The sequence below is a fragment of the Trichechus manatus genome, unplaced genomic scaffold, assembly GCF_000243295.1.
Source record: "Trichechus manatus latirostris isolate Lorelei unplaced genomic scaffold, TriManLat1.0 scaffold00042, whole genome shotgun sequence".
Lineage (NCBI taxonomy): Eukaryota > Metazoa > Chordata > Mammalia > Sirenia > Trichechidae > Trichechus > Trichechus manatus.
This window is the reverse complement of record NW_004443978.1, coordinates 1,861,685-1,885,390: the sequence shown is the minus strand read 5'-3', so window position 1 is coordinate 1,885,390 and position 23,706 is coordinate 1,861,685. Positions and strand designations below refer to the sequence as shown.

Genomic DNA, 23,706 nt, shown 5'->3' with positions numbered 1-23,706 from the left:
TGATGTTCTAGGGTTTCAGGATTGTTGATTCTCTGTTTGGCTTAGTTTTTCGGATCTTTGCTGTGGAGGGACGGCGTGGTGCTTCTGCCTAGAGCGCCATCTTGCCGGACTCCGAGTGCACTGTGTTTTGATGAGGAAAGAAAATTTACAGTGGCAGGGCCAAGCAGTGTGAAGACCTCTGATTAAGGAAAAATGCTTTCTGCTTGTGGGCATCAAGAGGGAGATGAGTGTTTTGCAAGCCTGGCCATTAGCAGCCCAGGCGCACCAGCCTGGCCTCTGTAGTTAGGGTAGTCAGTGATGGCATGGCTGGGCAGGCATGCTCAGAGTATGCCCATCCCAGGCCCCAGGAGACTCTCACTTGAGACTTCTGCCAGGAACAGACCAGTTATGTACCTGATCACGAGGAAGCAGGGGTGGGTGCTCAAGGCTGCAGTTGAAAAGCAGCCTTCAGTGCCTTGGAGAGGAGCCTGCACATCTCAGACTGGAATCGGCCTCACCTGTGTCTGTATCCAGATCAGCATCAAAAGAGACGTGAAGGGAAGCTCGAGGGGTAGTGCCTTCCCTTCCCCTACACAGCTGGACTGTCCTGTAAACCAGGGGTCAGTCTCAGAATTGAAAAATGGACTCCCAATGGTCGTGTGCCTCTACGAGTCCCCCAGCCCATTCTCTGAGAGATCAGACCTTTACCACCACTGCCGAGCACTCAGATGCCAAAGGAAATCTTGAAATGATCCACTTCCAAACAGGTTTTATCCAATACTGAGCCTACTAAGAGCCCATCACTTGGGACTTGTTCTTCCTGTTCTTCTTGGTAAGTGTTATGGATTGAATTGTGTCCCCCCAAAAAATGTGTCTTAACTTGCCTAGTCCACGACTCCCAGTCTTGTGTGATTGTCCACCATTTTGTCATCTGATGTAGTTCTCCTATGTGTTGTAAATCCTACCTCTGTGATGTTAATGAGGTGGGATTAGTGGCAGTTATGTTAATGACATAGGACTCAATCTACAAGATTGGATTGTGTTTCAATCTCTTTTGAGATATAAAAGCAGAGAGAGAGGGCTATCTCATACCACCAAGAGACAAGAGCCAGGAGAATAGCATGTCCTTTGGACCTGGGGTCCCTGCTCTGAGAAGCCCCTCAACCAGGGAGTATTGATGACAAAGATCTTCCCCGCAGAGCAAACGGAGAGAGAAAGCCTTCTCCTAGAGCTGGCACCCTGAATTCAGACTTCTAGCCTAGTAGACTGTGAGAATAAATTTATCTTTGTTAAAGCCGTCTGCTTGTGGTATTTCTGTTATAGCAGCACTAGATAACTAAGACAGTAAGCGTGTCCTTGGCTGAGGCAGGTGCCATGTATGTCCTTCTTTTGAGGATGTGTACCTTCAGGCAGTGGGGGCATTGGAGGATCAGTGGTAGAATTCTCTCCTTCCAGCAGAGGCTTGCATTTTTCTGTGGTGCTGAACAGGTTTCAGTGGAACTCCAGTCTAAGATAGACTAGGAAGAAAGGCCTGGCAATCTGCTTCCAAAAATCAGCCAATGATAACCTATGGATCACAACAATCTGATCCACAACTGATTGTGAGGATAGCACAGGACTGCATGACATTTCATTCTGTTGTTCATGAGGTCACACATGAGTTGGGGGCTGACTCAACGGCAGCTAACAGCAGTAACAACAACACACAGGCAATAGCAATATCCACCACAGTGACAGCATCAACAGCAGCCTTCCGGGTGTGCAATGCGTTGGCAGAGCATCCCTTTATTAACACCACTCCCCCCACCGCCTTTTCTTTGTTGCAGAGTGACTACTCGAGCGACACCGAGAGCGAGGACAACTTCCTCATGATGCCCCCCAGGGACCACCTGGGCCTCAGTGTCTTCTCCATGCTCTGCTGCTTCTGGCCCTTGGGGATCGCTGCCTTCTACTTGTCCCACGAGGTAGGGCCCCCCATTCCACAGTGCAGTGGGTTGGCATGGGGCATGCCAGACTGAGGATGGGGGTACCGGTGAAGCCTGCTCAGCGTCTGCTATGGAGAGAGGGTGTTCCCTATTCGTACGTACGGTGGGGGCTAGGCCAAGAGAGGTGGGGCCCTGGGGATGCCTTCATCTCAGCATGACTGGCAGTCCTCCAGCTGTCCTTCCTGAAGGGGGCTGCCCTGGGAACACGGGGGAGCAGCATGGGGCAGTCTTCAGGAAGGGGCCCAGCAGATCCAAGCGTCCACCTGTGCTGCCGGTGGTCTTTGGGAGCCTGGCCTGCATGGGTACCGGCATCGCGCTGGAGGTCAGGTCTCAAGCTGGGAAACAGTGCTCAACCCAGGGAACCAGCGGGAAGGTCGGACTCCAGGGAAAAGGAGGCAACAGCAGGCTTTGTTATTCTTGTAAAAGGCTCCTCTGTGTACAATAAATTCTATTTCACCAGCAGATTTGTGCTCATCCCAGGTTGATTTTCTGCTAAGAAACATGGCATCTCTTAGTGCCTATTCATGCCCTTCCACCCAGTGTAAGGGCTGCCAGCCCTGTCTCACCATCAGGCATTCTGTCTACTGTCCCTTCGTGGAATCCAGGTTTGAGAGCTTTTCTCTAGCAAATGAAGGGTATTCATTCAGAAAGTATCTATTTTCGTAGATTTTTATTAATCAGAGAAAGACGTGTATAATTGCCAGTTAAAGCATATGATTACCAGTGTCTCCAAGCCCGCCACTATTGTCCCAACCAGAACACAGACGGAGACATCCCACTCACTGGGGGATGAGTGGGTTTTCTAAGGGCTGCCAGTGATGGCGCACCTGGGCCACTCCAGTTCTAGGGTTCAGGGCTGAGCCTGGAGAAGCCTGGCTTGTTTGAAAAATTCTTTTCTTGGCTTGAAAACAGAGCCCTCCCTAGTCAAGCAGTGGCCTCTTGTTGCTGCTTGCTGGTTTCTGTGGTGAGAGTGGGTTTTACTTGCCGAGGGAGAGCAGCCCCTGCCCCTGCCTGCAGCACTCTTCTTGTCCCACCTGCACATCTGTTCCCTGGTGTGGAGGCTGGTCCCTCCCTCTCCTAGCACAGAGGCATCCTGTCCACGGAGGAGCCAGACTCTTCTGGGGCCGATGCTCCTCAGAGGGGACCCCAGAGGCCTGGGAAGCCCCTCGACTGAACCGGGATGCTGAGGAGTGGGGACTGCTTGGTGCTGTGTGGTACTGTTTCCAGGGGTTGGTGGGGGTGACGGAGGAAAGCCCCCACTGCTGGGCTGGGGTGAGCAGTGTTTCATGTTCAGGCTTTGGCCTTGAGGATCTGTCTGAGTTTCCTTTGTGAATTTGTGTCGGGAATGCCAAAGGCCGCCTTCTCTGGGAGCACCAGCATGGAACAGAAAGCCAGCCTCCGAGTCTGGCTGGGTGTGGGTAGCTGTGGGGGGCCACAGCAGGTGAGCCCAACCCAAGGGAGAGGCCCAGTGCTGCGGCCTGAGGGTCTGGGAGTCTGCAGGGTCCTGGAGAAACGTGCAGACTGACGGCCCGCAGTGCACAAAGCACGTGCTGAGAAAGACCAATGCCAGCCTAAAGTTGCCCCTGCCTTTGTAAAGAGTGATTCGAAGCCTGGGCTAAAAGAAACAATTGCCATGGAGTTGACCCCAACACGTGGTGACCGCACATGTGTCAGAGTAGAACTGTGCTCATGGGTTTTTCAGTGACTGATTTTTCTAAAGTAGATTACCAGGTCTTTCTTCCGAGGTGCCTCAGGGTAGACTCCAACCTTTTGGTTAGCAGCCAAGCATGTTAACTGTTTATACCATCCAGGGACTCCAAAGCCTGGGACAGGATAATGCAAATAGCCAGCGGTCACCTTACTAAGAAAGGGAAGGTCAGGGAAGGTCAAGACCATGGAGGGGAGAGAAACTGCTTCCCTCACACTAGGGGAAATTGTAATGTTTCTTCGGGAACTCTCTCCTGCTTCCCTGTCCACCCACATCTCATGTGAGGCAGACATGCTGAGAAAAGCCTTTTACCCCTCCTGGCAGGGGACAGTGCTGACATCAGAGCTGTATTTTGATTACCAAATTTTAGCATTGGACTGGCATTTTTATCTTGGATTCTACGGGGAGAGGCATTGCCTGTTCCAAGAGATGATGGCTGGGCTCTGGGCAGGAAATGAGCCCTGGACACAAGGCAGGAAGGCTGAGGGGCACAGAGTCTGTGTGGGGAGGTGACTCTCCTCGGCCGGCAGAGCACTGATGGTGCAGGCTTCCATGGTCTCTGCAATGCCACGTGGCGGTTGAAGCCCTGTGTTTGGAGCCGTGCAAGCTGTTAACTGTGTCATTGTCCAAAAGAGGTAATTATAATAAAAACCAGTACTGTGATGCCTATAGACTGGTGGTCTAGATTCTGTTTCTCAGAAAGCAGTTTAATTCTTACCACCATAACAGCCTTTCAGCCTTTGGCCTGGTGACTCTCATGATATTTAATGCCTCTGATGGTAAAGAGGACTTTGGCGATTTGTTTCACTTTGATTATGAAATGCTGTTTCTCTCAAGGCCTCTGATCATGTTTCTTAGAGGTGAGTGCAAACATTTTGAGGTGTGCAGACCCCCCCAAAGCTGTTGGAACAAGGAGAGGGTCTCTAGGGTCTGCTCCTGCAGCCCCCCGACCCCCTTCATTGGGCTGCCCAGATGGTTTCTGCTCAGCGGAACCGTGATGGAGCAGATGTGCTAATGTTTTCATATAAAAGCCTTTATAGGTGGGTGCCTGTTTGTGTGCCTGTCTGTCTGCATTACGCGTGCAGATAGGCTGTGCCTCAAACTTCCAGGTAGCGATAAGACTGCTAGGAATAAGGCTCATACACCCAGCGGCCTCAACCATTCCATGGGTGCTATGTTCATCTGTGATCGAGCTGGACACGTACATGAGACAATTACAGTGTTGGCAAAGGGAAAGCCATTATTATTGTTTACAGAAAGCAGACAGTAAACAATAACAACAGATTCTCAAAGGGGAAACACTTACCCTTCCACAAATTACCCGTGTCCATTCTTATGTTGCTGGGCTGGCATGCTGTGGTTCAGGTCAGACGCTGTGCTCACATCACCGCTGCCTCTGGCTGCCACCATGCTGTCTGGGGGCAGGGAACCTGTGTGGCTCCCAAGGCTTCTGCTCTGCAGCTGGACCTCCCTGGGCCTTGCCTTGCCAGCAGAAAACCCTCTGCACAGGATCTCCCGAGCCTCTGCCACTGGGCCCCTGTAGACCACTGACACTGGCTCCCGCCAAACTACCAGACCTCTCTCTTGGTTCTCCCTCTTGCCGCCAAGATGACTGGGCCTGTGCTGCCCAAGAGGCTGGTGTGGCTCCCGCCATGCCACCTAAGGGGCGGGGTGGGTGTGCAACCCCTGCATGGGGCACATTCAGGCCCCTCTGCCCTCCACGGGCAAGTGTCACAGCTCTTTTAGCTCTGCCAGCAAGTGCCCGGTGGTACCCAGCTCTGCCTGCAAGTGCCCAGTGGCACCCAGCTCCGCCAGCCAGCCTGTCCCTCCCAGCACAGCCACCTCTCTCTGTGGGCCAGCAAGCCCACTGAAGCCTTGTGCTGGTCTAATGCTCCCACCACACGTACTGCTACCATTGTTTCTCTGCTGCCTGGTTTGCTGTCTTCAGTGGTACAGCTCTCTCTTCTGGGCCTAGGAGCTTCTCAGTGCAGGGACTCCGGGCCCAAAGGGCCCTCTGCTCCAGCCTCTTCTTGATGGTGGTGAGGTACCCCTGAACTTCTTTGGGATTAGCCCTTAAATAAGCCTAGCATGATGGTAAAACTGACCAGTCCAGGAGCTGGGTCTCAGCAGGCTCAATCCTACTGAGTGGATTTTCAAGCTACTATTAGCATAATGGAGCCCTGGTGGCACAGTGGTTAAGTACTCAGCTGATAACCAAAAGGTCAGCAGTTCGAATCCACCAACCGCTCCTTGGAAACCCTATGGGGCAGTTCTACTCTGAACTGTAGGGTCACTATGAGTCAGAATTGACTCGAAGTTAATGGGTTTGGTTTTTTTTTTTTTTTGCATAATATATCCACCAATCCCTTGCAAGATTGTGGCCCAGCCAGTCATTTTAAGGGAGTTACAAGACCGTGGCTAGAAAGGCCATATAAAAGTGATTCATGGCACTGAGGCGCCTGCCACAGAGCTGTATTCACATTCCTCCCAGTAGGAGCCCACACTGAGAGCCTCTCCACACGGTCTCCTCTCCTGCAGGCCTCAGCTGTGGCCTTTCTGGGCTTTGCTGCAGACCTGGACAGGGCCAGTTCCTGGCACTTCGCGGTTCTGCCCAGGCATTCGGCTGCTGGGCATTCTGTTTACACCTGTGCAGCCACAGCTGAAGACTCCACATCTCTGAAGGCCGTTTGATGGAGCAGCAGCCACAGAGGAGCACATGCAGTGTGGCAGGCAGTGCAGCAGCCTGCCCGGAGAGTCGTCACAGCAAATGTGATCCCCAGACAGCTGCGAGCTCCAACGCCCACAGAGCTGGAGGGAGCCCGGTTCCTCAGGGCCCTTTGGAGTTGCTCCAGCATCTACTGCTGTCCTGTGTTGTTGGGGTGGGGGTGACGCTATATTAGAGCAAACAGCAGATCTGTTAAGAAAGCGTTCCTGAGTTCTAATGCTGTTTCCAAAGAAACCTTTGACATCTAAGTGTGACTCTTCAGTGTTTGTCTTTTATCACAGATCCTATCTCAGTATAGTCCTGAGGCAGAATTAAGCTGTGCCTGCATGTTGTCAAAATAACTACTCAGTGAAGCCACAGTGGCTGGGTGAAATCGTGTGGTGGTGAAAATCATCACCGTGACCCTTAGGCTTACGGTCAAAACCCAGGATAGTCTTTGGTCAGTCCTGTTCTAGCTACCATCACCCATCTGTCACTTTGTCATACTGTGGTGGCTTGCATGTTGCTGTGATGTTGGAAGCTATGCCACCAGTATTTCAAACACCAGTAGGGCCACCCATGGTGGACAGGTTGCAGCAGAGCTTCCAGACTAAGACAGACTAGAAAGAAAGGCCTGGTGATCTACTTCTGGAAATCAGCCATTGAAAACCTTATGGATCACAATAGAATATGGTCCAATATAGTTCTGGGAGATGAGCCCTTTAGGTTGGAAGGCACTCAACATACACAGTGGCTGCAACAATGAACTTGGGCAGACCAACCATTGTGAAGATGGTGCAGGTCTGACCAGGCAGCATTTCCTTCTGTTGCACATGAGTTGCCATGAGTCAGAGCTGACTTAAGGCAACTAACAACCAAAACAACAGCAGTAGTAAAAGTGTTGGCAGAGTGGGTAACATTTATTGAGCAGTTACTATGTGCCAGTCCTGTGTTAAATTCTGCAGACCTTCATTCCTCAGATTGGGGTCCAGGACCAGCAGCAGCAGCACCCTTCTGGGCACTTTTTAGAAATACACATTACAGGCCCCATCACAGACCTGCTGAATCAGAGTCTTGGGGTGGCGCTCAGGACCCCACGTGTGAATAAGCTGAGGCTGATGGGCGGATGCTGCTGCCCACTTGGTTTGGTAAGTGCTGCTCTGCATGCGTGGTCTCATGTGAACTGTGAGGTATTAGTGATGCAATTACCCCACTCTGTGGGTGGTGGGATCAGGGTTCAGTGAGGTTGGAGGATGTGCCTAAGGCCACTGCTGGTAAGCAGTGGGCTGGGTGGGGCCGGATGGTTAGCCCTGGAGCATGGTAAAGGGAGTCAGCCTGGAGGCAGGGCAGGGGAGGATGAGTCCAGTGTTTTCTGCACACCCTCATTTGTCCTCAGCAGTGCTAATTACTTTACCCAGCTCCCAGTGCAGTCAGGTTTTATTAGCCAGTTTACCGAGAGGAAAGTGTTATCTATGTGACTTTGGTAGTATGGATCTGTCTAGAAACTGGTGCTCCTGAATGATTCTCAGCATAGAAATCCACCCCCTAACTCACTGAGTGATGCTGTGAGCTGGTTAATGCACACACTGTCTCTCAGTTAATCATTGCAATGTGTCTAAAAGGGGAAAAATTGTCATCTTCATTTTATGGATGAAAAAAGCCTTAATGTTCCGATTTAAATAACTCACAACAAACAGAGGTAGCAAGTATAGGTACATTATTGTAAATTCCATCATTTTTAACCATTAAAACCAAATTTTCTGTAGTATGACTTTTATCTGTTTGCAAACAAAAACATAAGCATATCTTTGGTTCTGAATCCATTGCCCACTGCCATCCTGCATGAAGAGAGCCACAGCAGAGGAACCGGAAGCCCGCTCAAGGCGGGAGTGTGAGGCCTGCCCTCACCGTCTTCACTCAGTGGGCCCTGGGTCTGTCTGGAACAGGCCCCCATCAGGCCCAAGGACTCTGCACTGAGCCTGCTGGCAGACGTCTGCTGTACGCGAGCATTTATTATGTCTTGATTTAATTTCATTTCATAAAATGCTTCTTTCCTTTATTAACTGCAACATTATAACAATAATTAAATGAGAAATGGTATTAAGAACCAGATTATGAATTTTATGAATAGAACCAGCAAAGGAAATTGGGCAAATTAAGAGGAAAAAAAAAGGAGAATCTCTTTATGGTACCGAAAATCTGGAAGAACAAATCCAACTTAGCTAATAGCAATGTTCCCTAAAATCCAACCATTCACTCAGTATTTATTGAGCAGGGCTTCTCCTGGGCAGCAGAGATACAACAGTAAACAAAACAGACAAAAAATCCACCTTTACGGAACTTACATTCTAGTGAAGAGAGACAGATAATAAAAGTAAAATTATAGAATGTCAGAAAACTGTAAGTACAGTCATGTGCTGCATAACGTCCATTTGGGCAACATCCTTTAGCATATACGTTCGTGGTCCCAACCCCCGTGAAGCCTACTACATTAAAAATTCAAGGTACATACAATGATTCATAATAACAAACAGGTAGTAGTTTGTGACGCACATCAAGCATTATCATTATTAATGTATTATTATGTTAAAGATGTTTTGGTGTATCTGGAAGTATTTCTTTAATGTTTTCTATGCATACAAAGGTACACTATATATTATAGACTAAGACAAACATTTGACTAACTGACATTAGATATGAAACATACCTAACTGTTTCAATTTATGTATAAATCCGACGTAAAGAGAGACTTAGAAGAGAAGTCGTTCATAATCTGGGGGCGGCCTGTGTATATAATATGGTGTTCGCACAACGTCCAAATCAAATAACATCCTATTTCACAGAATGTATCATTCACATTTAGTGACACGTGATTGTTTAAGGAGAAAAATAAAGCTGCAAGTGGGTAGGGGGAGTGTCAAGCTGAGATAAAATTTTAAATAGGGTCGTTGAGGAATGGCTCACACTTGAGGAAGGATAACACTTCCAGATAAAACTACAGGAGCAAGTCACAAGGGTATCTTGAGGAAGAGCCCCCCAGGCTGCCAGGCAAGTGCAAAGACCGTGTGATGGGAACATGCCTGGTGTGTATGAGGAGCAACATGGAAGCCAGTGTGGCTGAAGAGAGTGACACTGGGTATAGAAGTAGGAGATGAGGTGGGAGAGGTGACAAGGCAGTGGACGAGGGGGAGGGCAGAACCCCACGGGGCCTTTTAGGTGGTAAGAAGACTTGGGGACAGGAAGCCCCTGTGGTGTTTGAGCCGACGAGCAACACTGTCTGTCTACACTCCATCACTGTGGCCTGTGCCAGCAAGGGCAGAAGCAGGGACACCATTTTGGAGAGAGGCAGTGGTGATCTGCACTACAGCTGTGGCTGGAGACTTAATAAGAAGTGGAGAGACTCTAGAAGGATGACAGGCAGATGTTAGTTGCAGGGTGTGCAAGGAAAGGAGGCTGGAGGGATCCACTGGAAGATGGAGCCCCCGCGCTGGGAAGGCATGGTGTGTAGGGGAGCAGGTGGAGCTTGGCTTTGCCATGGCAGGTTTGAAGCGCCTCCTGGGCACCCAGGTGGAGGTGCTGAGCAGGCAGCTGGAGACGTGTTTGGGGTTCAAGGCTGTAAATGTAAGACAAGATCTGAGAGCTAACAGCTGATGTTGCAATGAAGAGGCCAGTGGTAGCATGGACAAGAGTGGTTCAGGAGGCGCTGCTAGGGGAGCCCACCTGGAGCCTTTCTGAGAGGGACTGGGTGGGACAGCGCTGGACCGTTCTGCTGATGGAAGTCAGACTGCGGTTTCCATGAGGGGTAGTGACCAGAAGCGGCATGAAGGAGATTTCTGCGTGCTGGGAATATTGTTTCTGGATCTAGGTGCTGGTCACATACTTGCCAAAGAGATTGAGCTTACACTTGTGATCTGGGTGTTGTATTGCCTGTGATTTCTCGGCCCTTACTCTGTCCTCCTCCCAGCCCCATTCAGCAGGGGTTAGTGGTCATCATGTGGGCATGGCATTTCTGGGTCACAAAGTGCACTCCCTGCCCAGCAGGGGTTTGCAGCCTGTGTGGGAGGCAAAGGAGTACAGAGCCCTTTCTGCCACAGAGGTATGAATAGAGTGCCTTGTGTGCACTGAGGGCTGAATGATCGTATCCTCCAGGGAAGGATTAGGAAACAGGTTTCTCCACACACTCCTTTCCTCCTCCTACCTTCCCTACTCGCCGTCTTATCACCACAGGCCTTCTCCATGGTCCTCTTCCAGGGTGCATTTGGAGGGACAGTTTCGGCACCACTCCCCAAGCAAAGGACAGATGCCCACTGTCCGTAACAGTGCAGTTTAGGAAGGGAAAACATCATGTGTGCAGGAGACATGATGGCTTTATGATCCTGGGAGGGCTGCATGTGGTTTTTCTCATTCCTGTTCGAATATTTTAGGACATAATTTCCTTCCCCAGCAATGGCCCTATTCCATCTGATGTCTGTTTCTCAAGGAGCTATAGTATAGAGTTTTTGTAAGGTGAAGAGTAGACATTTTGTCCCATTTTTTTTTCTTTCAAAGTATCAAACAAAGTTATTTTTGCTTTGTTCTCAAGAAAACGCTGAGGCTGGGAGATACTGTGCACTTACTCTAAATTCATTGAGTGACCTCTGCCAGCCAGGGCTTGGACTCAGGCCATTACTTTCCTCTGGCACTCTATGCAATCACTAGCAATATGGCTGATGAGCATTGAGCAGAGGGGTTCTGCAGGCCTCTTTGACTTGACCTGGGTTGCCAGGAACACAGCCTGCAGTGAGGTTTATGTAGCAGTGCTTTCTCTGAAGATACATCCCAGGCCAACAAGAGTGAAAGAATGTGGAAGTTAGGCATTGAGGGAGAGAAAGAAAATCTGAGATGGAGCATTGCCACCCTGGCCACCACTTCAGAGAGACGCAGCTTGTGGCTTGGCCACCTGGACCTCCCTGAACATGTCCTGCCCCATTGGTCAAAGTGTGCCCTGTGGAGAATTAACTGCCTTACTCTTCCAAGTTGGCCATCTGGTCTTTGTAGAGCTGCAGCGGGGCCAGATATGCCACTCTCCAGCACAGAGCTTGTATGAGCGAGTAGTGGTGCAGGGGCCAGGGACTCCAGGCCGGGGAATCACATGACCTGAAGGGAATTGATCATAGAGGAGGGGCTTAGGCAGACCCAGTCAGGAGTTTGTGAGACTGATGAGGCCGAGTGGGACGAGTCTGACATTTCTCCTCCTGGAAGCAAAGCACTGACCCTGGAGTCTTCTCTTCAGTCAACAGGCTAGGGGTCCCCTTACCCCGCTGACCTCAGTGCCGTCATTTGCAAAGTACAGATAACCTTGCCCCCAGTCCACAGGACCAGGGAGGGCTAAACAGAAGAGACCTCTTCTGCTCCAAAGGCCAATCTAAGTGATGTAATAAACTGAATGCAACCAGTGTTAGCCAAATCTGAACCCTCGCCCAAGAGGATAATCCTCATCAGGACAGCCCGATTTTGAGCACATGGTCAGGATCCTGCTTGGTGTGGCACTAAGTCATTCTCAGGCTCTTGCTGCCTGCCCAGCTCCAATGGAAGGCCCAGCCGGCTGAGAACTGTGCTGCTCAGATGGATACTGTTCACAGCACGTGGAATGTGGGATAAAGGCCTCCCCTCCCACTTCCCTGAGACAAGATTTCAATTACAGTATCCTCTGGGATTATCAAGCTCTAAATACAAACTGTGCAATTTGCAAGATGCTGTATATGCACAGTTGCACCCTTTCTCACAATAGTCCTGTGAAATGTGGTACTAGGATTGTCACCCTTTTACACATGAAAAACAAAACTTTGGTTCCTAGATTGTCCCAAGGCATGTAGGAAATGACAAAACCACATTTGATCTCAGGTCTTTACGAATGAGGGTACGTTCTCTTTTTCAATCCTTCAGATACCCCCAGAGCCACTTGTTCAGTCTCCAAGTGGCCTTTCTCTCTTCTCTCTCTCATCTCCATCTCTGTCTTCCTATATGTATTTCCCATGCTGATTGTACCTTTTGAAAGCTATTTTGTAACTTCTGGGTTTAAACGATTCCATATAAATATTAATGATCTAGTGCAGCCAAGACAAATCAGATTTCTGATCTATTTTTTCCTCTGGAATCTATGTTTGAGTCAAGTTACTGATTTTAACTTGTCTTGGTATATAAATGAACAGATACCTTATGTCTGTTTCTTTCCTGTAGTGTACTGGATGGGTTTTTTCAGTTACAGGTGATGCACTATCTCAGTGATTAGCAGCTTGATTTTGTGGTAATTTGTCTGTAGCAGAGAAGAGATGCATTATTTGTCCACGGGTGGGGCCCACACAATACTTGGACATCTAGAATTCAGGCTGAATTTGCCATGTATCAAATTTCACCATCTTCCATCTGGCCTTATGCTGTGCCTCTAATTGCATTTCCAAATGTGTGATCTTTTTTAAAACGTTGCAACTAGAGCTTTAGGAAGTGGCCTGCCTCCGGTAGGAGGGCTGTGCCCATGTCTGTTTTGCATCTCTTTGAAGACTGAGGCCCGGGCACAGGTGCTGCTACCACCTAAGGACTAACGAGAAGGTGCAGTGCCAGGAACCCACGGTACTGTATGTGGCCTTGGCCTCCAGCCATCATCTGTGGCCATGTCTGGGAATGCCAAGCCCAGCCTAGCTGGGGCCTGGACTCACCTCAGCCCAGAATGCTGTCGTGGATCATAGAGGTGTCCCTGGGCTCAGCCACAAGAACTTCCTGTGCTGTCCTCAGATGGCATCAAATTGGGTCCCTTTCATCTGGCTACATCAGGGATGTGACTCAGGGACCACATGGTTTGGTGGGATTTCACCTGCCTCCTGAAATGGAGAGCAGACCACAGTTACCACTGCAGCCTACCTGATGAATAACTAACAGTCAGCTCCAGGAACTTCTTACTTACTGAATTCTAACAAAATTTCCCAGAAGGCATTTTGTTCCAATTTTCTTCAAAATTCCCATCTTAGCTTCTGTGATCTCATGCTACTTTTTACTATAAAAAACACATGCTCCGTTTTAAGATAAAACCAGTTATATTATTGAATATTAAAATTATTGCACATTAGTTATGCTTAGAAGTAAAAAGAAAAAATATGAAAATAATCAGAAATGTACTATATCTGCATGATAATGGCAAATAGATTTAAGAAAAATTACTATTGTTTATTTGATCATTACTGTCAGAATTTTATGGAAATAGGAATCAGGAGTAGACTTTATGCTGAAAGTGGGCAGATAAGAGACACACACTGAAGTAGGTTCAGGGAAGCCCTCTCCTGTGCACATTTGGGAGAGAATCGGCAGAGTGAAGGAGCAGGAGGATTTGGTTCAGTTGAGGCAGATGTGCTCTTGTGTTCTTCAGAGAAAGACAGGGAGACCTCATGTAACGGTTACCCTTAGACTCTGACCTGAAACACCACAGAAGGCAAGCAGGAGTAGAAGCAAGGTCTATGAGGGGGTTCTGTGCTTTTTCATGTTGGGGTGTCCCTCGGCAGTCAAGGTGAGGATGTCAGTTGTTATTGTTGTGAGTTGCCGGCTAGTCAACTCCAACTCATGGTGACCTCATGTACAATAGAAGGAAAGTTGCCAGGTCCTATACCATCTTCTTGATCTTTGGTGTGCTCAAATTCATTGTTGTGGTCACTGTATATTTTGAGTGCCTTCCAACCTAGGAGGCTCATCTTCCATAGGACACCATTCTTTTGCGATCCATAAGATTTTCATTGGCTAATTTTCAGAAGTAGATCATCAGGCCTTTCTTCCTAGTCTTAGTCTGGAAGCTCCTCTGAAACCTGTCCCATGGGTGGTTCTGTGGGTATTTGAAATACTGGTAGCATAACTTCCAGCATCACAGCAACATGGAAGCCACCACAGTATGACAAAGGGACAGGCAAGTGGTAGAAAAACATGCAACACTGATAGGGTGTTTGAAATAGGGAATTTACAAGGCTTATGTGTTATGTGAATGTCCTTGTTACCATTCATATGGGCTTGCTTTATTTGCCTGTGATTGGCTAGTGCATGTTCTTGTTGAAAAGCCCCAATCTCTCTCAGCTGAAGAGCACCAAAATTGATTTCAAGCAGGGCACCATTGTGTTGTCACCTAGCCAAAGGGGCCACAATGCCTGGGCTCAGCTGCGGTTGTTAGAGTGGGGCAAGGCTTGGGAAAGCCGTGGATAATGGCAGCATCCATACCTTCTGTGATGGTTAAGATTGTGTGTCAACTTGGCTGGGCCATGATTCTCAGTGTTGATATGTGATCACTCCCATGATTGAATATGCTGTGAGTAGCCAATCAGATGAAAGGGAGCCCCCTTAGGAGTGTGGCCTGCATCTGAATATAAGCATTCTGGCTCTTTGCTCACTCTGGATCCTGCGGCTGCCTCCTGTGGTCTCATCTCCAGTTCTTGGGACTTGAGCTGTCAGCTTATCTGCTGAACTTGAGATTCATTGATCTTCACAGCCTGTTAGTGGAGCCCTTCTCTCTGACCTGCCGATCTTAGGTTCTCCAGCCCCTGCAGCTACACGAATCAGGAGAAACCTTGCAGCCTTGCCGGCTGATCTTGGAATTCGTCGGCCTTCGCAGCTTGTGAGCGGGAGCTCTGCTCTCCAACTTGCTGATCTTGGGCTCGCCAGCTTCTGCGCCTGCGTGAATTGGGAGAGGCCTCTACCCTGATCCACGGACTTGGGACATTCTAGCCTCTACAATTGCATGAGCTGTTTCCTTGATATAAATCTCTCTATATTTATATATTTATACACTTTACTGGTTTTGCTTCTCTAGAGAGCACAGCCTAAGACACCTTCCCTTGCCTACCTGTGACTTTCCCTCCATAATAGAGAGGCAGGGCACAGCAGGTCGTGTTCACCAGCCAAGGATAAGGCATACAGCTCCACTCTTCTCCCTGCTCAAGTGATGAAATTCATAGGAAACTACAGGGACATGGAGCCAGAACTGCCCTGGAGTAGGCACACTGCAACTCTGGGACTGGCCAAAATCAGAGAACCTTTATTAATTTGGTTAATAAGGACCAGCATAAATCCAATCCCAAGAACGTGAGGAGTAATCAAATCCCTACCTTCCAACTTCTTTATCATCTCTGACATCAGACACCCATGTGGCACTTTCTCTCTCTGACCCTACCTACCCAGAGCTAGGTCAGATCTCACAAGTTAAAAGGATACCATCCTTCAGACTGCCAAACAGGCAGACACCAGCTGAAAGTTTGGGGAGTCCACATGACAACCCAAACTTCTGACCTGGCCACAAGGTTTCCAACTACCTTCAGGATACCAGCCACAAGCTTGGCGGGCTTCCCCTGTACTTCCTCACTTTTACCTGACATCTCCCTCTTCTCCTTTGGGTTCAATAATTCACTGAAATGACTCACAGAACTCACAGAAAGTACTATACTTACGATTATAGATTTACTATAGCTAAGAGATACAAATTAGGATTGTCATAAAGAAGAGATATACATGGACAAAGTCTGGGAGGATTCCCGATGCAGAACTTCCATGTTGCAAAGGATGTGCTGTCCTCTCAGATGCATGGATGACTTTCACCACCCAGGAAGCTCTCTGAGCCTTCATGTTCTAGGCTTTTATTGATAGTCCTGCATGATAGGCTAAATCATGCCTTCTGAGGCCAGTTGATTTCAGTCTCCCAGTGAGTATTTTCTGGCCTGGCCAGCCCCCACTTGCCAGCACAAAGCCTCAGGTGTGGCCTGAAGTCCCAAACCAAGGCACCCCAATTATTCCAAGGGTTATTTCTCAAGAACCAAGGACAAAGGTCCCCTTACTTTGGGTAAAGCTAAATTCTTTACCCCACGTTAGTTAATTCCATTCTTTCCCTTATATAGAATTTTGTAGGAGCATTTTAAAAGATCCCTGGTGGTCCAATGGCTAAGTGTTTGGCTGCTAACCAAAAGGTCAGAAGTTTACACCTACTAGTTGCTCTGCTGGTGAAAAGACCTGGCCATCTGCTCCCATAAAAATTATATCCTAGGAAACCCCATGGGGGCAATTCTAATCTGTCTTTCAGGGTGGCTATGAGTCAGAATCGACTCGGCGACACACAACAAGAACTCTATTTTAAGAAACTTCTATGATTTAAAAAATAAAATAAAATCCAAAGAGTTGTTGGATTTTAATGTTCCCTTCCAAGTGCATACCTAATAATTGATATTTTAATTATAAAGATATGGTGTATCAATGCTTTCTCAAATGTAAAAAAAAAAACAAAAAAAACCCATTGCTGTGGAGTCGATTCCGACTCATACTATAGGACAGAGTAGAACTGCCCCATAGGGTTTTCAAGGCGCAGCTGGTGGATTTGAACTGCCGACCTTTTGGTTAGCAGCTGGAGATCTTAATCACTGTGCCACCAGGGCTCCTCTCAAATGTAAACTTATCACAAATAATGCAGAGGCTACCTAAAATGTTTCACAATATCATCTTCTAGATAAAATCTTGCTTCAAGTGAAAGCCCTGAAACTATGTGATCCCTTCCGCTGGGTCTTATGTACTCAGGAAACTGAGGCGCCTGCAGATAAGAAGATAATTGGGAGTAAAACACAGGAAATTACATGTGCTGACCTCATACATGAGACAATAATTAATAGATGGTAGAAACCACTTTTCCTGGTGATTAGGAAAAGCTTTAAGCTTTTATCAGTAACTGCCTCTCATAATGCCAGATAACTTTAGGAAAGATGCAGCTGAGAAGTGACATAGTTAGGTATGTAATATATATGATATTGATACAATAACCCCATTCTTTTCCCAACCCCTGCATCCTTGAATTAAAGCTAGGTGTAGATGATGTTCAGAAAAGTAGCACAAGTGTTGCTCTGCATGGTGCATAGTAACTGCGTGTGTCTCAGCCCACACGTATGTTGGTGCAAGCCAAGCATACAAATTCAGCAAAATTGGGATGGGTCGTTTGTTGGTCTGCACATTATAGGTCCTCAAGGGGCTCTGGGGTCATTTTAGGTCAATTTCTGATATTCTAATTTTGGCATCAACAGAAGGCAGCCTTCTACAGAAAGTCCCAATATCACTACCAGAGACCCCCTCCTGGCATACCTCACCAGTCAATCAATTGTACGTGGCTTTTTAAAGGTAATGCAGTCTTCTTATAGCATTCTCATCTAAGCTCCACCATAAAATATGACACAGCAAGAGCATAAAAGCTCTGCTCATGACTCTGGAGGTGGCTGCTTTTGGCAATGCCTGTTTTCTTGCTTCTTCACATAGCTTCAGTGTTTTCTGGCATTTTGAGAATTGTATGAGTCCTAGAAACAGTACAAAGCAAATGCCAAATTCAGAGCTGAAAAAAAATTACCTTGAGTGTGTATTATGACATGGAGAGCATATGTATCATTCTTCTTGTTTCTGTTCTTTTCTTCTCTTCTTTGAGACTGAACATGCTTTATTTTAAAACTGTCTAGTTTATGCATAAAGTAGTAAAGGGTCTTTGAAACACAACTGCAGAATTTGTTTACATTGGTCTATATCTATGTCGACCTAAGCTTTTTCATTGTGGAAATGTTCCAGAATTCACAGGAGTAAAGAGGATAGTGTAATGAACCCCCATGTGCCCTGCTTGTGGGCTTGTAAATGAGAGTTGTGGAGATGGATGCCTCAAAAATAATTGCAGAGATAAATGATGAAGCAATGAGTTCTTGAATGACATGACTGAAGACTGCTCAGGGGACTTGAAAACAGCAAAGTATGTAGCAGAGAACAGTTTCTTTTAGAACTGGCTCTGCACTGGAGCCCAGTAAAATGCAAGTGGTGAATTTATGAGTATAAATCAGCTGGCCTGGGACCAGTCACCTGCTCAGGCCAGGCCTTGATGCCTCCTACCCCCTAACCTGGAACAGCTGTGGTTATTCAGAATGTTCCATGGTTCGGGACCACTTTAGCATTCATATCTCAGTTCCACAAGCAAGGCCCATCCTCCACACAGGCAGTATATCACTCCTCAGGGGCTCCCTGGCACTACCCACTCTATTCAAACTGATTTTACATTTTTAAGACAAGCCCGAACCCCAAGACTTTCCCAGTCACCTGCTAGCACCCTTCCAGCCACCTGCTACTTTACTACCCACCAACACTATCACCACCAGCCCCACCCCATGCCCACCATCATGCACCACCACCAGATGAGGTTTACAAAGAAAGACTAAGAGCTTCCAGGGTTGTCCTGCAGGTGATTTACAGGCACAGAAAACACCATTCCTACGCTCATCCCAGGAATCCTTTATTCTAAGCTTAAGCAAAAACATGAAATCAAAATTCTCATCCAGTTAATCTTAAACTTGAACTGGTGGATGGAGGGATGGGGTATCTTGAGACCCTTTTCTTGGAGCTTAATTTTAAAGTAATTCTCTGCTTTCCTGAGATGATTTTTAATCATTTTAGCCTGATCATTACAGATTTATAAGATGTTTTGCATTCCGTTGGAATGGCATGCAAAGCTTCATCCCAGAGCCATGTGCATTTGAGCAAGGATTCAGGTCATCCTATCATTGGTGCCCAGGTGCACGTTTATGCATGTAGCACTGCACAAGAGGGAGCCAGGTGCTAATCACAGGCCTTGCATAATGTCCCATCTCTGATTCCACAACAGGGTTCCTCAGTCACACACATTGCTCATAAAAGAAGCTCAGATATATGCATCACCTGATTGCTCTGGCCCTTAAACTGATTGTTAGGTAACTGGAAAGGTATCTCACAAGTAACACTGACAGCAAGGCACAGTGTATTGGGCATCAAGAGTAAAGGAGTTGCCGAAAGATAAGCTCAACTGACATGCTCGAAGCTGAAGGAAGCCAGCACCTTACTGAAGCCTGTGACCCTCCCCCTACCCGGGCTGAGTTTGCTTAGGTACATGTAGTTCTTCTTGTCCAAAGTTATGCTGGTCGCTTCTTAGGGAGGGAAGATGTGCCTATGAGGTGAAGCAAGGCCACTTTAGGCATCCTGGCTTTCTAGAGGTTTGTATTTGTCTTTGAGGATGCTTCTACCTAAGGATCTTTCTTGTTGTGAGTTGTCTACCAAGTTGGCTCTGTCTCATGATGACCTTATGTATAACAGAAGGAAACGTTGCCCAGTCTTGTGTCATCTTCATGCTCGTTGGTATGTTTGAGTCCATTGTTGTGGCTGTTGTGTCAATCATTGAGGGTTTCCCTCATTTTCACTGACCCTCCACATTACCAAACATGATGTCCTTTTCTACCAGTTAGTCTTTCCTGATGACGTATTCAAAGTAAGCAAGTAGAAATCCGGCCATCCTCGCTTCTATGGAGCAGTCTGTTTCTATGTCTTCTAAGACTGATTTGTTCATTCTTCTGAAAGTCCCCAGTACAGTTTGAAAGCATCCCTTCTGTCTTCCTTATCCTTCTACCCTGATGTAAATGTAGAAAACTGACTGAGTTGACGTCTCGTTTCTTTAGTCAAAGGGGCATTTTCTGTCCTGGGTGGCCCTGAGGCACAATTCCCTGAAGATGTCTAGAATCTTCTTTGTATCTGAACCTTGTGATACTCAGGATATTCCAGCTGCTGCCTGAGAGTGTTTTCGTTATCTCTGTTCATGGCACTGATGTTTGCCCACATACAGCACCACTACATTGATGCCCCAGCCTCCCTCCTCTTTCCCCTGCAAGGGTGATGGCCCTCACAGTCACCTTCTCTTCAGTCCCGTTGCTTCCCTCTAGGCCATCGTGGCCTCTTTTCTAAGCCATTAAACTACTGTTCTAGCTCATCCCTCTGTTTCTATTGTCTCCATCTTCTAATAAAAAAGTTCCAACTCCTGGTGACCCTACTGTTACGGAGTAGAACTGCTCCATAAGGTTTTCTTAGCTGTAATGTTTACGGAAGCAGATTGTCAGACCTTTCTTCTGCAGTGTCCCTGGGTGAGTTCAATCTGCCAACCTTTAATTTAGTAGCAAACTGCTTGTGCCACCCAGAGACCATCTCTCTTCTAATAGATCTCCCCAAATCTGCAAGCTAATATCCTTAAGGCCAGACTGACCATCCACAGCTCAGCAAACATCTGTGGCTCTGAAGACCTGCAGCACCTTTGCCCAGCAGCCAGAGTCCCTCACAGCAGACTGAGAGTCTGCTTCCAGCATCCCCTTCCCCATAGCCAGGCTGACTGCCCATCTGCTGTGTCCCAAACAAGGCCCTCACTCTTTCACCTCCCCATCTGCACTGCCAGCAGTCCCTATGCCTGGTGTGCCCTTCCCCTGTCCATAGCCTGTGGACTTGAGTCTGCCACCTGCTCCAGGAATCCTCTCTTGGCCCTAGCCACAGGCATCCCTACGCTGCAAGCTGCCACTTTATCTGCACAAAGTGGGATGTGCCCATTCTCTGCCCACTGTGGGCCTCTCATCTTCATCTGTGAGCTAGGCCCTACAAGTGTGCTCAGTCATCGTGTGCTTAGAAAGTAAGTAGGCCTAGGTCCCCATCAAGGTCCCCTGGTCCATTGCCTGCCTTCTGTTCTTGTGACATCAAGCTCAGAAATATGTGGGGAGCATCTTTTGGCTCAAGAATCACAGGGAACTAGGCCAAACCCATCTTCCTGTCAGTGTCAGACTTGATCCTATAGATGAAATAAACCTGTAATTCAGATGTTTTAAAATAAAATATATGAAACACACAAAGCTTCTCACTGCTGTGTTGTAATTATACATCTTAATGGGAGTGTTCTTGATTTATCTAATTTCATCGCAAAACTGTACTAACAGTTACATAACCACTTAATGCCAATAGCAAGAAAAATATTACCCCAGTGAATATTGCATTAATTTATCTAATTCTGTAAGGATATGATTAATAAAATGCAGACAATTTTACCTGCCTCCATTCTTTGTGTAAGAGCCTTTCATGAGAAAAGCCAATTCCTTCTAAAAATTCTTTATTAATCTTTATCACCGCTTGAGGGGCAGGGAGGCTGCAAAATGACTCAGTGTATTCCACCAGAGAGTGGCTCCTTCTCCCAGTAATTCCACTGTTTTATTAGATAGACACGGTCTGACTCTAATTGAAGATTATGGGAGAGAGGGCCTTTAATCTGTGGCCAGGACTTAAGCCCCTGGTGCCAGGACAACAATCAGGTGTACCCCAAACTCCCCATCTAGTTGGAGATATTGTGTCTGGCCCTGCTGACATAAACACTCTGGTACCTTGTGCTGAAGCAGGAGGGAGGTAAGAGGGTGCACATATGTAGCATCCCAAGCCGTAAAACTAAAGAATGGCCTTGGCAGCAGGACTTAAAACTGATCTTGGCATGACTTTTCATTCACCTGCAAAATGACTAACTTTACTTCCTGCTAACTTAGTATCCTTTCAACATACTTATTCAATCCATATGCTGAACAAATAATCTAAGAAGCTAGACTATATGAAGAAGAACGAGGCATCAGGATTGGAGGAAGCCTCATTAACAACCTGCATTATGCACATGACACAATCTTGCTTGCTAAAAATGAAGAGGACTTGAAGTACTTACGATGAAGATCAAAGACCATAGCCTTCTGTATGGATTACACCTTAACATAAAAAGAAAACAAAAATCCTAACTGGACCAATGAGCAACATCATGATAAACAGAGAAAAGATTGAAGCTGTCAAGGATTTATTTTACTTGGATCCACGGTCAACACCCATGGATGCAACAGTTAAGAAATCAAAAGACGCGTTGCATTGGGCACATCTGCTGCAAAAGACCTCTTTAAAGTGTTGAATAGCAAAGGTGTCACCTTGAAGACTAAGGTGCGCCTGATCCAAGCCATGGTGTTTTCAGTCGCCTCATATGCATGTGAAAGCTGGACAATGTGCAAGGAAGACGAAAGAAGAATTCACGCCTTTGAATTATGGTGTTGACAAACAATATTGAGTATACCATGGACTGCCAAAAGAATGAATGAATCTGTCTTGGATGAAGTACAGCCAGAATGCTACTTGGAAGCAAGAATGGCAAGACTAGGTCTCGCATACTTATCAGGAGCGATCAGTCCCTGGAGAAGGACATCATGCTTGGTAAAGTAGAGAGTCAGCTAAAAAGAGGAAGACTCTCAAGGAGATGGATTGACACCATGGCTGCAACGATGGGCTCAAGCATAACAACAATTGTGAAGATGGCACAGGACAAGGCAGTGTTTCATTCTGTTGCACATAGGGTCGCTATGAGTCGGAGCCGACTCAACAGCACCTAATAACAGCAACAACAACAACTAACTTAACGGAATCCAAAAGCTAGGGGAAAAGGCGTAGAGCAGAGTCAACCTGAGATATGACTGTAAATACATCTTCATTCGGAAATATCCCCCTCAGCTCCCAGCATAAACTATAGTAATAGTTTGTCACTGTCAGAAAGTGACTATTAAGGGTAGTAGATGGACAGCTAATGAGAAGAGTCAGGAACTTGGCGTCTAGGGAGGCCACCAATGTGGCACATACCTGGTGGCCCCTCAGGGCAAGGACAGTGTACACTCAGTGTCATGTGTACACTCAGCACACACATTGGCAACAGCAACCACAGTCACACTATTGTAGCCTAGGGTGTGACACATGCCAGGGCCATGATGAGTGTCATTGCCCCTGCTGCAGCCCTGAAGTGAGATGGGGAGGATTCTTTATAGATGAAGAAACTCAGTCTAGGGCAGTCAGGTAGCCTGCCTGAGACCCCAGCTGTAGAGTGGTGAGCTCAGGGCGCTGGCCCTACCTGCAGACCCAACTGCACTTTGCCACACAGCAAACCACAGACGCAGTGCCTCCATACCATTCAGGGTGTTTGGGACTGGGATTTTGGAGACCTTCCTGGTGACTTGCTCCCGGTAGTGTGACCTTGGCAGATTGCTGCCCTTCCTGGTCACTGTGTGCCTGGACGAGAGGAAGTGCACACCTGCTGCAAGGTCAAAACCCCACTCAGGAAAGGTGCCATCTCACGCCTAGACAACCTCAGCAGCATCTGTATCTGTCGTGCTGCCTCCACAGTCAACCTCCTACCCTACAGACCTGCTCAGGGGACCCCGGCTTGCCGACCTCGAGGGCTCCCCAGAACCCATAGCAGAGAGTACACATTGCTTCAACCCTGTCTTGGTGATGATTGGCCTTCAGTCCACATCAGGCCTGGCCTCCACCCTCATCTTGTGTGCCCTCAGTTACAGGCCCTAGTGGATCACAGCTCCCAAACACCTTCCCAGTCTCCCCCATCCCCCGTGCCTCTCCCTTAGCTGCACCCTCCAGTCTCTGCTCTAAAACTCCTGCTCAGACCATAAGAGTCA

At 47.5% G+C, this 23,706-nt stretch overlaps 1 protein-coding gene across 1 annotated transcript in view; it reads left to right on the top strand.

The window, feature by feature from the left end:
• The window catches only part of SYNDIG1 (synapse differentiation inducing 1), a 66,721-nt gene extending 63,583 nt beyond the window's left edge, over positions 1-3,138 (top strand). The window contains exons 2-4 of the mRNA XM_023731358.1: positions 1,806-1,968; positions 2,153-2,286; positions 3,046-3,138. Of these exons, the coding sequence (XP_023587126.1) occupies positions 1,806-1,968; positions 2,153-2,286; positions 3,046-3,138 (390 nt within the window). The remainder of the gene's footprint in view (positions 1-1,805; positions 1,969-2,152; positions 2,287-3,045) is intronic.
• Positions 3,139-23,706: the final 20,568 nt, after the last annotated feature.